We start from the raw sequence: 15,218 nt of genomic DNA, 5'->3' as shown, positions 1-15,218 counted from the left end.
CCCCCCCCGACCCCCCGATCCCGGGGTAGACTCAGAAACTCAAAGAAGCCTCTACTCACACGAAACCAGGCCGTCGGAAGCCCGGAGGCCATACCTTCCTTCCTTCTCGACGTACCTCGTGGGAGTGGGCAGTCCTGAGAAGGTCGAATTTGGGAGGTGGAAGGGGTGTTAGGTCTATGCGGAAGGGAGCCCCCTACTTAGCCCAGAACCGGCATCATCAATGTGAACTAACAGGTCCACCCGCCACCTAGAAAAACGCGCTGAAGGGGTCGTCTCCACCTTCTCCCCGACGCCTGGAGGGCCGGTTTCCCCTGGTCAAGAGGAGATCGTCCTCATACCTTTCTCACCCAGAGAAGTTACACCCTTCCCTAGTCCGCACGCGCCCAGAACGGGTCGGCCCACCTTAAGCCCCACGCCTGGAGGGAGTTGTCTTCCCTTTGGGCCCCGGGTTCCCGACCACACCGCCCCTTCCGGCCCCGCAGCAGGAAGACGGCAGGCAAGACCGGCCTTGGACTCCAGAGGTTGGCGGGGAAGGGACTAAGGCCGCACACCCCGAAGAGTGGCCCCGGGATGTCTCCGCACAGCGCCCGACGGGAGCGGATTTCGCGCCACACTCACCCAGTGCGCGGCGCACAATGGCGACCGTCGGCCCGCGGCGAAATGCGTCAGCGCGCAGGGCCGGACTACAACTCCCAGCCACCCCTGCGGCGTGCCCGCCCGACCTCTCCCAGGCGGCGGCCATGTTGGCCGGCCATCTCGGATGGCAAGCGAAGCCTGGGCGGGCCGGAAGAGGGCACTCGCCAGCGACCCTTGGTGGTCCAGCTGGGTCGGGGCGGGGGGGGGGGGGCTTGAGTCGGGTACGCCAGGCCGCGGGGCCTCAACACTTTCCCAAGCAGCGGCGCAGGCCAGAACAGAGTCGTGCTCCGCCACGAGGGCGACCACTCGTGGGAAGGACCGGAAGTTGGGGAAGGGACGGAGAGCAGAGGGGGTGGGCCGGAAGTAGATTAAAGTTGGGTGGAGGAATGGCGGGAAGGATTACTACATTTTTTGGCGGAGGAGGAAGAGCGGGCAGGGCCTGAAGCGTAGAGGGTTGGGGCTGCTATTCCTACCCAACGTGAAGGAAGGAAGGGCAGGAACCGCGTGGGAGGGAAGCGTACAGAGGGCGGAGCTAACGTCCAGCCAAGCTCGGGGAGAGGAGGAGGAGCGGGCGGAGAGCGGGTAGGAGGGGGGAGGAGCTAAAGTCCACCCAAATACCGGGAGGAGGCTGCCGTAGGAAGGACGGAAGTGAGTGGGGGCGGTGCTAAATGCCGTTCCTCGTATAAGGGGAGGAAGAAGGGCAGGAGGGGGAGGAAGAAGTTGGGAGGGGGAGGGAGGGCCGGAAATGTGCTGGAGACCGCCTGGGTCCAGAGAGGAAGGGAGGGCGGGCCTCCCCCGAAGGTGCTGGTGGTGCGGCTCTGTGTCCTCCAGTTGTAGGCAGGGGAGAAGGGTCAGGCTTAAATGTTCACTCAAGTTGTGTGTAGAAAGGCAGGGTTAACTGTACCCTAGGAACGGGTGTGGGGGTAGGTTGTCAAAACCAGAGCTAGACATAAGCTAAAACGGTGGAAATAAATTTTATTCACCATAATGTAGCTACAGGGGAAGACACACTCCAGTATAGACTTGGGGTCAATTCTGAATACCAGCAGATCAAGTGGGGATTTATAACTAAACAAGTTGGAGTTGGGGGTGTTAGCTGATAAATACACAGTCCGGCGGCTTTTGGCTGTACCAACCTAATAAGATTATTGCTGAAGGCAGGCCTAGGTGATCTGATACCACCTGGGGGCAGTCGTGGGGATGAAGTTTGATCAGTTTTCAAGGGTAGAGAATTCTTATTAAACTGACAGGATTCTTGCTAAAACTGGATTCTACAAGGAAGTACATGGAAAGTTGTTGGGGAGAGGGTTCAGGGGAATCTGACTAAAGTTTGGGTAAGCAAAGAATCTTGGTCAGGGAGGAGGAGTGGGATGGGTAGGATCCTCTGCGCAGTGTCCTCTTCTGGGAGCCATGGTGCCCCTGTCTAGGAAATGAAAGAAGACTTGTTTCTGCCCATGATCTGGTGTGTGCTCGTCTTCCCTGGGGGCCAAGGACTAAGTAGTCTCTTATCTTCCTCAGAGTCCAGTATCTGGTGTTTTCTCATCTTGGTCAGGTCCCAGGGCCTACTGTGGTCTTGACTTCTTCAGGGTCCAGGCTTTGATGTTCTCGGGGCTCTCCTAATATTCTTGGGCCCCAGACTTGGTGGATTCTCCTCTTGGAATTTCCCAGCAGGTTTTAGCAACCCTATGCCTCCCTTTGGGTCATCCTGTCCACAGCCTGCCAAACTTGTTCCAGGCGTTGTTATTTATTTATTTGTTGAGAGAGAGAGAGAGAAAGAAAGAGAAATATCTTAAGCAGGCTCCACAATGTGTGCAGAGCCCATCACAGAGCTCGATTACACAATCCTGGGATCATGACCTGAGCTGAAATCGAGTTGGATGCTTAATGGACTGAGCCACTCAGGTGTGCCCAGGAGTTGTTAATTTTTATTGTTACTGTGGAGAGCATTTACCTGCCAGCTGCACATTGTTCATCATATTTGTTGCAATAAGACGGTCTTGATTTTGATTAGTATTTACTCAGAAACTGAGAAGAAGTCTTTTATACTAAGAGTATTTCCTTGGATTTTCTTGTGGCTATTGTAGAGAAAATACAATCTCCATTCTGTAAGTAATTTGGCTTCTTCCTTTTCCATATTTTGACTTAAAAAAAAATCTATGTTATAGCCCTAGGTAGTGTGACAGAGCCACATTAATTAGTCATGTTATTTTTGCTTTGTGTTGGATGTGACTGGGGATGCTTGTCATGGTTCATCATCCAGTTTGATGAAGGACCTTAACATCTTAAGGAAGCAAGTCCCCTTGGAAGTTCTGTCAATTTCTGTTTATATGGTATGGGATAAAAACATGATTTTCAGTTAAAAGGTGATTTTCAATAAATATATTATTGGAGACTTATTCATGAAAGCCACTTTAAATACAACTTTTAATGGGGCACCTGGGTGGTTCAGTCAGTTGAGCATCTGACTTCAGCTTAGGTGGTAAGCCCCACATCAAGCCCCACATGGGGCTCACTGGCCTCAGTGCAGAACCCACTTCAGATCCTCTGTCCCCCTCTCTTGGCCCCTCCCATGCTTGTCCTCTCTCTCTCTCAACAATAAATAAACATTAAAAAATAAATATAACTTGGGGCGCCTGGATGGCTCAGTCGGTTGAGCATCCGACTTTGGCTCAGGTCATGATCTCTCAGTGTGTGAGTTCGAGCCCCGCGTCGGGCTCTGTGCTGACAGCTCAGAGCCTGGAGCCTGCTTCAGATTCTGTGTCTCCCTCTCTCTCTGCCCCTTCCCTGCTCATGCTCTATCTCAAAAATAAATTAAAAAAAAAACATTTTAAAAAAATAAATAAATATAACTTTTAACAATAAATTCTGTGTTCTTTTTCCCACTTAGCAAATTAAGCATGCTACTTAGTTTACTGTGATTGATCATGTTAAAGCATTTATGAACAAATAATAACTATTACGCAAGTAAAATATAAAAAATGTCATGTATCCTTTTTCATACAGGGCCCCAATCCCTTATTCAAAACCTTCAGGGCCAGAACTGTTTTGGAATTCACAAGTGTTTGGATCTTAATAGGATAGTAAGGTATGTATATCACATACTATGTAACATCTTGAGCAGGAGCAGAATACATGATAAGTCACATTAGGTTGGAGAAAATGTGTAAATAGCCTTGTTATTTCTGGTAAATTTGGCAGATACATAATAGAGGAAGAAACTTCATTACAAAAGCTTTTGGAATTTAGAGTTGCAGAAAAGGCATTGTGGATCATACATAAAAATGGCTAGATTAGCAATACTTCTTTCATTCAATTGCAAAGTTAAATTTTTTTTAATGTTTATTTTTGAGAGAGAGAGAGAATGAGTCGGGGAGGGACAGAGAGAGAGGGAGACACAGAATCCGAAGAATGTTCCAGGCTCCAAGCTGTCAGCACAAAGCCCAACATGGGGCTCGAACCCATGGACTGCGAGATCATGACCTGAGCCACCCAGGTGCCCCCATTCAATTGCAAAGCTTAATTTGTACTTTTCCTCTCAATATACTCCATATAGTCAAAGACATGTTTATTGAGATACTAAATTGTTGCAATACATTAACATTCTTCCATATACTTTCTTCAATATTCCACTGCTGATTTAACATAGGACTAAAAATAAGAGATATAAAACTGTATATTGGCAAAATCACTATGGCAGCTGGTGGCACTCAATGGAGTCTTAAACGTGCCATAAGACTGAATCACGGACCTAATTTGATCTCCACTCACCATTGTCTATTCTTCTTTCACCATACAGAGCATCTCAGATTGTTTCATGTGAGGGGGAACACACATTTAAAAGTCATTTCAGAAAGGAAGAAAAGTGGGGCACCTGGGTGGCTCTGTTGGTTAAGCAGCTGACTTTGACTCAAATCATGATCTAGCTGTTCACAAGTTCGGGCCTGCGTTGGGCTCTGTGCTGACAGCTTAGAGCCTAGAGCCTGCTTCAGATTGTCAATCTCTCTCTTCCCCTCCCCCACTCTCTCTTTCTCTCTTAAAAATAAATAAATAAATAAATAAACAAACCTTAAAAAAATTTTTTTAAAAAGTAAGAAAAGAAAGGTCAACCTTTTTGTCTTTAAAACAGATAGGTGTGTTCAGCTGGCTCAGTGATAGAGTATGTGATTCTTTTTTTTATTTTATTTTATTTTTTTTACGTTTATTTATTTTTGAGAGAAGGAGAGAGACAGAGCATGAGTGGGGAAGGGACAGAGAAAGAGGGAGACACAGAATCGGAAGCAGGCTCCAGGCTCTGAGCGCTCAGCTCAGAGCCTGACGGGGGCTTGAACTCACAGACTGTGAGATCATGACCTGAGCTGAAGTCGGATGCTTAACCGACGGAGCCACCCAGGCGCCCCAGAGTATGTGATTCTTGATCTCAGGGTTGAGAGTTCAAGCCCCTTGTTGGCCATGGAGCCTACTTAAAAACAAAAAAACAAACAAAAAACACCCACCCAGACCAAAACAAAAAAACCCATGGGTCTCTAGGAGACTTCTCAGAACTCCTCAGACCTTGAGAACTTCAAGTTGGAGAAGCAGAAATACATTAGCATTTTACCTATAAATTATTAGTAATAATTTATTAAATTATTAGTAATAACTGTTTCCCAGAAAATACACCTTTCGATCTATTTATTACTGCTAAACATTTATTCTTTGCCTGTTCTCCCCAACATCAAAGATAACGTTCCCAGCTGCTTGGCTTCAGCAACATCAACCACCTCCCCAGAAAGACATTTCACTAGATGTTTCTCTTAGAGCTATATTGTTTATTGTATAGTTCTAGTTAATGTTTTCCTCCAGTATTATGTTTGAAGCATCAAACTGATCTGAGGGGCTGTTACAAACTCCAATCTTTCTTCTTGAGTGTCTCTCCATTCTTCCTCTGTTCAACAACCATGAATGGATATATATATCCAAGATAAAAGAAGAATATCAGCTCTTAAGAAGCTTAAATTAAAAATGGGGCACCTGAGTGGCTCAATCAGTTGAACATCTGACTTTGGCTCAGGTCATGATCTCACAGTTCGTGAGTTTCAGCCCCACATCAGGCTGTCTCCTGTCAGCACCGAGCCCACTTTGGATCCGCTGCCCCTGCCTCCTCTGCTCTCTCTCTCTCTCTCTCTCAAAAATAAATAAACATTAAAAACTTATTAAAAATCCCTGGATATTTATGTTACCACAAATAAGATATGAAACAGATCTAACTGCTGTAACTATTGGAAAAGGAAATAGATGCACTTATTAACAGATAGTGTTAGCACACCTAAAAAAAAATCAACTGGAAAATTTAAAAAATCAATGAGATTGCAATAAACCAGGCAGAGTAATAAATAAAGACACATAAATCAACACACACGTACACACAAAATCTCTATAACCCTAACAAGTATATTGAAAGGTTTCTGTCACAGTAGAATCATAAAAACAAAATGTCTGGGATTAATTTGTTGGGAAATGCAGGCCACCTACATGAAGATAAGTTTCTGGAAAGAGTTACAATTAAATTTGCATAAATAAGAATGCTTATCATGTTGCAGGATGGGAAGGCCAATTGTTAAATCCCAAATCATCACTAGGCTCAATGCAGTAGTAAACAGGATTACAGCAGGGCCTTTTGGAATACTGGCCCTCACACTTTACTCTGTATTTCCTTCTTTCTCAAAATGTAGGAGAAGGAACTGACTGTAGTTTTTCATAAGAACAATCAATATGGAATCAAATTCCTCTCAAGGAGAAATATTCCCAGAAACTATTACTTCAAAAACATTCTTTGTTTTTTTGTCAATAAATTTAGACTTCAGGGGTGCCTGGGTGGCTCAGTCAGTTAAGCGTCCAACTTCAGTTCAGGGCATGATCTCACCATTTGTGGGTTTGAGCCCCACCTCGGGCTCTGTGCTGACCGCTCAGAGCCTGGAGCTGCTTCAGATTCTGTGTCTCCCTCTCTCTCTTCCCCTCCCCTGCTCACGCTCTGTCTCTCAAAAATAAATAAATATTTTTAAATTAAAAAAAAAATTAGATTTCAAAGCCATCCATAGCATACAGTTATAGCCACAGAACTTTTTTATGGTGGTGGTAGAAGACTCATTTTATGGTTCAGCAAGTTGGCACAAGTTTTTTAGGTAGAGGTGTGTGCTTCATTTCAAACACTTACGTCACCTTCTATAAACAGGGACATGAGGGGAAGACTACCCATATCTGCATGTGTAATTTGATGAAGCTACCACCTCCCCTGGGTCCCACTCTGCATTTTTACATCATACCCTTGGATGTCTGAAATGTCTCGCTGCCTTCTCTGCAGCCCCTTGCCTGTGCCTTGGAGATTGCTGCTGAGGTGACTTGGCCCTTCCTGCTGATTGCGGTGGATCTCTGCTCTTTGTGGGTTGTCCACCTCCAGAGGATTGGCTCTAAATCAGGTGAGCAAGGGTCAGCCTGAGCCTGCAGAATTTGGTTACCTGTGATGGCTACTTCTAGGAGTCCCTAAATAGTAGCTCAGCGTGACTAAGCAAGAGACTTGAAAGCAGAAGCTAGTTTTGGGAGCAAGAAAGGGTTGTAGTGTAAGAAGTTTGGTTTGGTTTGGTTTAGTTTGGTTTGATTTGATTTCCCCCAAGTGACAGAATATGTCACCATTCATTATCTGATATTGCATGAAATCCAGAGGCAGAGGGCTTCCAGGGATGGTTCCTGGGCTCGACTATCACCCTTAGCCAGGTACTGTCCATCTTTTCTTAGTGTATTGCCTCCCTTAGTGTATTGCCTTGATTATTCCTAAAGCTTGTGTCCTCATGGTCTTAAAGTGGTTGTCACAGTTCCACACATTACATGAAGCCATGCAACATTCGGCTGAAGATATTGGCATCAGGGAGTGTATTTGTTTCCTGTACCACTGTAACAAATTACCACATGCTTTGTGACCTAAAACAACACAAATTTCTCATCTCACAGCTCTGGAGTTAAGAAGGTCAAATGGGTTAATGGGCTAAAATCAAGATGTTGGCAGAGCTGCATTCCTTCTAGAGGAGATTCTCTAGGGGAGAATCCATTTCCTTGTCCTTTCCAGCTTCTAGAGACTGCCTGCATTCCTTGGCCCATGGTCTCTTCCTCCAACACTAAAGTCAGCAGCATGCCATTTTCAAGTCTCCCTCTGACTCTGACCTCTGCTTCAATAATCACATTGCTTTCTTGGACTCTGCTTCTCCTGCCTCCTCTTAAGCAAGGATGATTGTGATGACATTGGGCCCACTACAAGTAATCCAGGATGATCTCCCCATCTCAAGATCCTTAACTTAATTACATTTGTGAAGTCCCTTTTGCCCTGTAAAATAACGCATTCACAGTTTCCAGGCATTAGGATATGCGCATTTGGGGGAGCCATTACTCTTGGTAGCACAGAGAAAGGATAAAATCTTTCCCCAGAAACCCTTTTTCTCATAGACTTCCTCAAACCCCATTGGCCAGGATTGACACTTGTGTCTGTATCCTGTCTGTGAGAAAAGCTGTTAAAGAGAGTGGCTGACATTTTGGCATCTGTAGAGGGAGATGGGCTCTCGACAATGAGGAGGGTGACACAGCAATGGAGGTTGTCAAAAAAGTCTTCTTAGGTGAGGCCCCTCTGCCACATAGGCCTCTCAAGTTGAGTTATAAGGAAGGCCACATGCCAAATCTGAGAGCAGCTGATACTGGAATTTTCTGGGCTTGCTACTAGAAGCAGAGATCTAGAACTGAATGAAGTTTCAACATCCAGGGGACAGCAAGGAGATGGGGATCCTGGAAGAGGATTTGATGGTTGTGCTGGAAAGGAAAGGTGGTATTCCGTGGAGTATTAGAGGAGCAGGATCTCTTCCTTGGGTCTAGGAGGGAAGCCAGCATTTCAAAAGATTCTTATAAAGGGGGAGGGAGGGGAAGGTCTTCAGAATTAACGTGTGGGAACTTCCTCTTCATCTTTTCCCCAAGAACACACCAGATACCCTCTTGGGCAGCTATGGGTGAGGTTTACTCCCGATCCCAACTTTTAAAGGTATTTTAGTTGAAGTTTGTGAGATGTAGATGATCCATGGAGTGTGGACATTCCACCAGATTAGGGTATGTCTTTTTTAATCCTTCCTGTATCCTGACTATGCCCCTAGAAGTGTGAAGATGCACACTACTCTTTATGATACCTTTCTTAAAGTTAATAGTAGAATGCCGTTTGTGAAATATTGGTGAGTTAGTATAAAGCTCTCTGATTTGTTTGAAGTGATGGCATTTGGATTATGCAGGGGAAAAATTTGATGACCTATTCTTCAGTTCTCCCTATGAATACTATAAAATTATGCATATATTGATCCCCATGATACTAAAAGATAAGTGATCTTTGCATGACACCTCAAATTTGATGGTTCTCTAATTCATATAGGATGTAAGAAGATAGATATGGTATTGTTATAACCTTTACATTTTATTGTTTGTGGCAGTCATCCCTATGAGACATTTTCCATCATGCCTAGACCCTGAGTCCCATTAAATGGTGTTTCTATGGCAAATCAAGGAGAAATGTAGAACACAACTGCTTATGACTACTTCTCCATGATTGTAGTGAACCACAAGTGCAAAGTCTTATTACATGCAGTTACCTGTTTATGGGTCAAATACACCTTGTGTATTCTGCCTCCTTTGTGATTTCTGATGTCAAATAAAATGGAATTTTAACTAATAGCTTTTCCATATTGATTACATTCAATAAGTTTCTCAAATCTATATGAATTTCCCAGTGTCAAATAAGGTAATAAGATGATAACCATAGTTGAAAGCCTGCCAACATTGACTCCATTCACAGTGTTCTGTAGTATGAGTCCTCTTGTGTTGAATATAGTAGGAACACTTCCTGAAGGCTCTTGCATGCTGATTACATATATAGGGGTTTTTCCCAGTATGAGTTCTCTGATGGAGCAACATGAGTACTGAGCCATGTTTGTTAATTAATTTTTTAATTTTTAAAAACATTTATTTATTTTTGAGAGACAGAGAGCACAAACAAGTAGGGAGGTGCAGAGAGAGAGGGGGCAGAAGATCTAAAATGGGCTCCGTGCTGACCCCAGAGAGCCCCATGCGGGGCTCGAACCCATGAACCATGAGATCATGACCTGAGCCGAAGTCAGAAGCTCAACTGACTGAGTCACCAAGGCGCCCCATTGCTGAGTTATGCTTAAAGCCTTTCGCACAATGAGTACATCCATAGGTTTCTCTTCAGTGTACATTCTGTGATGTCAAGTAAGGAAGGAGAAAAGCATGAAACTTTCCTTGAATAATTGCATTGTAGTGTTTCCCTTCTTTATAAATTCTTAGGTGTAGTGTGAAACAGTCCCTCTTTGAAAAATTATTTCCTGGGGCACCTGGGTGGCTCAGTTGGTAAGCATCCGACTTCAGCTCAGGTCACGATCTCATGGTTCGTGGGTTCGAGTCCTGCATCGGGCTCTGTGCTGACAGCTCAGATCCTGGAGCCTGCTTCAGATTCTGTGTCTCCCTCTCTCTCTGCTCCTCCCCAACTCACACTCTGTCTCTCTCTCAAAAATAAATAAACATTAAAAAATTAAAAAAAAAATAAACTAAAGAAAAATTATTTCCTGAATTCACTGCAAATATAATGTTTCTCTTAAGTATAAATTCTTTCATACTGAGTAAGGAATAATTTGTGTTTTATACATTTATATGGTTTTTATCTTCTATGAGTTCTGAAACCAATGAAAGGCAATACTTATCAGTGAAGACTCTCCCACACTCAACACATTTGTAAAGTTTGTCCCCTGAGTGGATTTTCTCAAAGTTAAAAGGGTTGAGCTCTATTCAAACGTCTCTACATTCATTACATTTATATGATTTTTCTTAAGTATGACCTCTCTGATGTCATTGCATAGTGGAAGAACGATTGCATTCTAATTAACTTTCCCCCCCCAATTCACTATTCTTACAGCCTCTGTCCTGAATCATTGTTTCCTGATATGTTCCACCCATCTTCCTTGGTTTTCCTGCTGCTTCCTTAAGTGGGCTTATATTCCTGGTCTTTGACAAATATGGAAGGATACAGTTCATCTCTTGTGAATCTTTCTATTTTCAGGACAGCATATGCTTCTACGAGAAATATTCTGCTTTCTGGTTCACTCTTCACTTTTGAGTCTACTTTCCCAATCTGAAAAAGATAGTTTTAAGTGCTTAGAGAAAAACTTCTGGAGATAAAATAGTGAGATTAAGTGAAGAAGCACATTGGAAGCATGTGGATTTTTTTTTTTTTTCAAATCTGCCTTTCAAAGAGTGACTGACCTGTGAGAGAGAATGAGCCCAACCACTTGAGGTGGCTGATGGGAAGATAGGTCAATCTTGGCTATTGATCACTCCTCCCTCTCCTTTTCCAGAAGCTCTTTTGGACCCCAATTCTTTGAGGACCTGTCCTGAGCCCTTTTTTTTGTCTCCTGCCAGTGTGAGTTCTTTCATTCTCCCGTATTCGAACACCATTTTATAAAAATGTTTATTTATTTATTTTGAGAGAGACGGAGAGAAAGAATCCCAAGCAGGCTCTGTACTGATGTAGGGCTCCACCTCACAAACCGTGATATCATGACCTGAGCCAAAATCAGAGAGTTGGACATTTAACTGAGCCACCCAGGCGCCCCTCAAACACTATTTTTAATGTTGATAAATCATACTTCTATAGCTTCATCCCAGATTCTTTTCTGAGCATTGAACACATTCAACGGCTTGTTGGGCATCTCTATTCTACAACCATAGCCTGTCAAAATTGAATACTAATCCCACACCCACCACTTGCTCTTATCCTAGCCTTTCTCTACTAATGGACAACATCACCATTCCAGTTGCTTGTGTGAGCAGCCATGGACCCCTCCACCCTCTATTTTGAATCAGTCGCCAACTTTTGAGTCCACCTTAAGTATACATTGAATTGCTCTCCTTTTCATTTCCATAGCCCCCTCCTACTCCGAGTCACTGCACTTGTTAGTTTAACTACTGCAGTAGAGCTCTGTCATCCCATCTTGTTTTTACTTCTATCCCAACACTCATCCGGCAAAATCTTTCAAAAATATAAATCTGATTTTGTCATTGTTCTACTTGAACTTAATCAATGGTTGCTCTTACCTATTTATATATTTTTCTAGAATATCCACCTCCACTATGATGACAGATACATACAGGCAAATACCATATCTGTTTGTTTATTCTTTTAGTCCCAGCATCTGCACGGGAAAGCCAAGACTATTTATTGGCCAGTTGTTTGCGGTCATTCAGACTCCTCACCACTTCACTCTTGACCAGTATGTGGATGACTTCCAAGTCAAGATCATTAAACCCCAGCTTCTAAATTTCCAAAGTTAGTGACAGAATGTCTGAAGATCTTTCCTACACAGCATAGTATGAATTTCTAATGATATAATCTAATTGTATCTCTCTCCAGGGTAACCTCAACCCAGGTGACTTCCCATTGCATTCAGAAGGAAGCTCAAACTCCTAATTAGTGTTCACAAGACCTGGAACGTCTGAGCCTCATTGCATCTGACTCTTGTCCTTCTGCTCTTTTCCCTCACCCATCCATTCTGGCCTCACTGCCTGCCATCAGTTTCTTGATTGCATCAGATTCTTCCCACTTCAGAGCCTTTGCTAGCCCTTCTCCTTTTGCTAAAATGCTCTTCCCCAAGCCATTATATACTGGCTCCTTCTCACACCTGAGAGTTCAGATTAAAGTTGACTTCATCAGAGAGGCTTTCTTGAGCTGTGTGGTGAATTCAGTAATAGTCCCCCAAAGACGTCTATGTACTAATCTGCAGAACCTGAGAACCTGTTACCTCATGTAGCCTAAGGGACTTTGCAGATAATGATTAAGTTAAGGATTTTGAGATGGATGGTTTATATTGGGTCATGTGGGTGGGCCCAGTGTAATCACAAGGTCCTCAAAAGTGTAAGAGGAATGCAGGAGAGTCAAAATCAGAAGATTTTTGATGACAGAATCAGAGATTGGAGTGATTTAAGGTCATGAAGCACACAATGTGTCTTCTAGAAGCTGGACAAGGCAAGGAAATGGATTCTCCCCTAGAGTCTCCAGAAGGAATACCATTTTAGACTTCTGACTTCCAGAACTATAAGATAATAAATTTGTATTATTTTAAACCACTAGGTTTGTGGTAATTTGTTACAGCAGCAACAGGAAACTAAGATAGTCCATATGATCTAAGGCACCTTCTCCTTTGTTCCCTCATAATTTCTTGCTCTTTTCACTTGCCATGCTTATCATGATATATGATGATGACTTGTATACAGGGAAGATTCTTCAGAGAATATTCAGCCCCTGGCCCAACAGCTGCCTGGTATGGAGTAGGAACTGAATAGAGTTGATAAATAAACAGAGGTGATGGACTTAAAAGGAACTATGAAGGAAGAGTCTGGACCCTAGTACCTCATACTTGGATTACTGAAGCAATCTTAATCTTCTATCTTTAGTCTTTGCTCTGTGATGCACCCTGATACAAGAGTAATTTTCCTATGCCCCAGGAACATCATTTTTGACTCTATGGTTCCACTGGTCTTGAACTCTAATCTCTCCAGCATGGTGACCTGGGCTCACTGGGAAGCCTTGGGCTTCCACTTTTCTCCTTACTAAATTATTTGGGTGTTCAACTGAGAGACATAAGAGCTGCCTATAGCCTACAGTCCTTAGGGAAGGCTCATCCCAGGGACACTGCAGGCCGCAAGCAATCTTGTTGGGAGGAGGAGAAACATGGAGACGCCAGGTCATGAGTGCAGTGTAAACCAAAAACACCAAGGCAGGAATGACTCTAGGCAAGAAAGAAGCCTGGCCTGCAAACTTCAGGGAACATAGATGATGGAAAACATCCTAAATTGCACCATAAGGATCTGATCAACAAAATCCAGACCATGGGAAACTTTACAGTCCCACAGACCATGTTTCACAACAGATCAAGTAGAAGTAAAATAAATAGATGCTGGTGTGGTAGGCAGCTTCCAAGATGGCCTCTGGTGATTCCCCACTCCTGGAATTCACACTTTCCTTTGGTTTCCTCCTTCCACACTGTGCTGGGATTGGTATGTGTGACTCACAGAATGTGACAGAAGTGATGGTACATTCCTTCTAAGAGCAGATTATAAAAGACACTGTGGCTTTAGTCTTTATTGTTTCTTTATCTCTTCTCATTCTGGAGGAAGCCAGATGTCATGTTAAGAGGACAGTGAAGTAACCATGTGGAGAGAGGCTCAAGGAGAAACTGAGGCCTCTTGCCAACAACTACATAGATAAACATGTAAATGTACTCTCTATTGCTTTAGGCTTCATATGACCAATGACCATCGCCCCGAATAATATCTCGATTACAGCCTCATGAGAGACCCTGAGAAAGAACATTCAGTTAAGCTGCTCCTAAATTCTTGACCTACAGAGACTGTGAGGATATCAAATGTTTGTTGTTTTAAGCAAGGAGTCAGCAACTACAGCCTCCAGGCCTAATCTAGTTAGCTGTCTTTTTTGTTTTGGTTTGGTTTTGGATGGCTCACAGACAGGACAGTTTTCCCATTTTTAAATGGCTAAAAAAATCAAAAGAAGAATTATATTGTATGCCATGTGAAAATGTCAAATTCAAATGTCACTATCCCTAGAGCTTCATGGGAACACAGTCATGTCCATTCATTACTTATTGTCTACAATAAAAGCAGCATTGAGTAGCTGCAACAGAGACCATGTGGCCCACCAAATCTAAAATATTTACTATCAGGGTGCCTGGGTGGCTTGGTCGGTTAAGTGTCTGACTTCTGCTCATGTCATGATCTCACAGTTCCTGGGTTCGAGCCCCGCATTGGGCTCTGGGCTGACAGCTCAGAGCCTGGAGCCTGCTTTGGATTCTGTGTCCCCCTTTCTCTCTGGTCCTCCCCCACTCATGCTCTGTCTCTCTCTGTCTCACAAATAAACATTTAAAAATTAAAATATTTACTATCTGGCTCTTTATAGAAAAAGTTTGCTACTCTTATTCTAAGCCATTATATTTTGGGGTAATTTTTACCCCAAGTGTAAAATTTATATATTATATCCATATATATAATATATAAAATAATATATAACTATATATTAGTTATATAGTGTATAACTAATATACACTATATCTCCTTGCCCCTGACTTTGGACTAAGGCACGAGACTTGCCTTGGCAAATAGGAGGTTAGCAGGTATGATGTGAGTAGAGGTATAGAATGTGCTAATGTGGCTGGACTTACCCTTTTGTGCCTCTGCCATTGTCATGACAAGAACAAGATGATCATTCTGAAGGCCAGCTAAACCCAGCCTAGCTCAGCAAACCCCCAGTTGACCTGTGGGCATATTGTGCCAGAAGAAATGACTTTGTTGGGGTACCTGGTTGGCTCAGTCGGTTCAGCACCCAACTTCAGCTCAGGTCATGATCTCATGGCTTGTGAGTTGAAGCCCTGCGTCGGGCTCTGTGCTGACAGCGCAGAGCCTGGAGCCTGCTTCGGATTCTGTGTTTCCCTTTCTCTCTG

General features: G+C 43.6%; 1 protein-coding gene and 1 long non-coding RNA gene across 7 annotated transcripts in view; one reads left to right on the top strand and one right to left on the bottom strand.

Moving 5' to 3' along the window:
- ZNF274 (zinc finger protein 274) overlaps positions 1 to 755 on the bottom strand; it is a 30,714-nt gene extending 29,959 nt beyond the window's left edge. Inside the window, exons 1-2 of one of the 4 annotated variants that reach the window (XM_027037544.2) lie at positions 619 to 755; positions 60 to 134 (exon numbers count right to left, since the gene is read on the bottom strand). In XM_027037544.2, coding sequence (XP_026893345.2) covers positions 60 to 92 — 33 coding nt within the window. In that variant the 5' untranslated portion in view covers positions 93 to 134; positions 619 to 755. Of the gene's footprint in view, positions 1 to 59; positions 135 to 402 lie in introns of those variants that run through there. The other 3 variants (XM_053211241.1, XM_027037546.2, XM_027037549.2) reach the window with 3 other exon arrangements.
- Positions 756 to 1,108: 353 nt separating this feature from the next.
- Positions 1,109 to 12,828, top strand: LOC106989036 (uncharacterized). Of its 3 annotated transcripts, none has more exons than XR_008293878.1 (4): positions 1,109 to 1,970; positions 3,640 to 3,721; positions 6,977 to 7,091; positions 12,119 to 12,828. It is a non-coding gene; the product is annotated as an uncharacterized LOC106989036 (long non-coding RNA). The 3 variants fall into 3 exon arrangements; XR_008293879.1 differs by having other exon boundaries at positions 1,109 to 2,741; XR_003413527.2 differs by lacking the exon at positions 1,109 to 1,970 and having other exon boundaries at positions 2,755 to 3,721.
- Positions 12,829 to 15,218: the final 2,390 nt, after the last annotated feature.

This window comes from Acinonyx jubatus, chromosome E2 (genome assembly GCF_027475565.1).
Source record: "Acinonyx jubatus isolate Ajub_Pintada_27869175 chromosome E2, VMU_Ajub_asm_v1.0, whole genome shotgun sequence".
NCBI lineage: Eukaryota > Metazoa > Chordata > Mammalia > Carnivora > Felidae > Acinonyx > Acinonyx jubatus.
The sequence above is the reverse complement of the archived record's forward strand: the minus strand, read 5'-3'. Positions and strand labels throughout refer to the sequence as shown.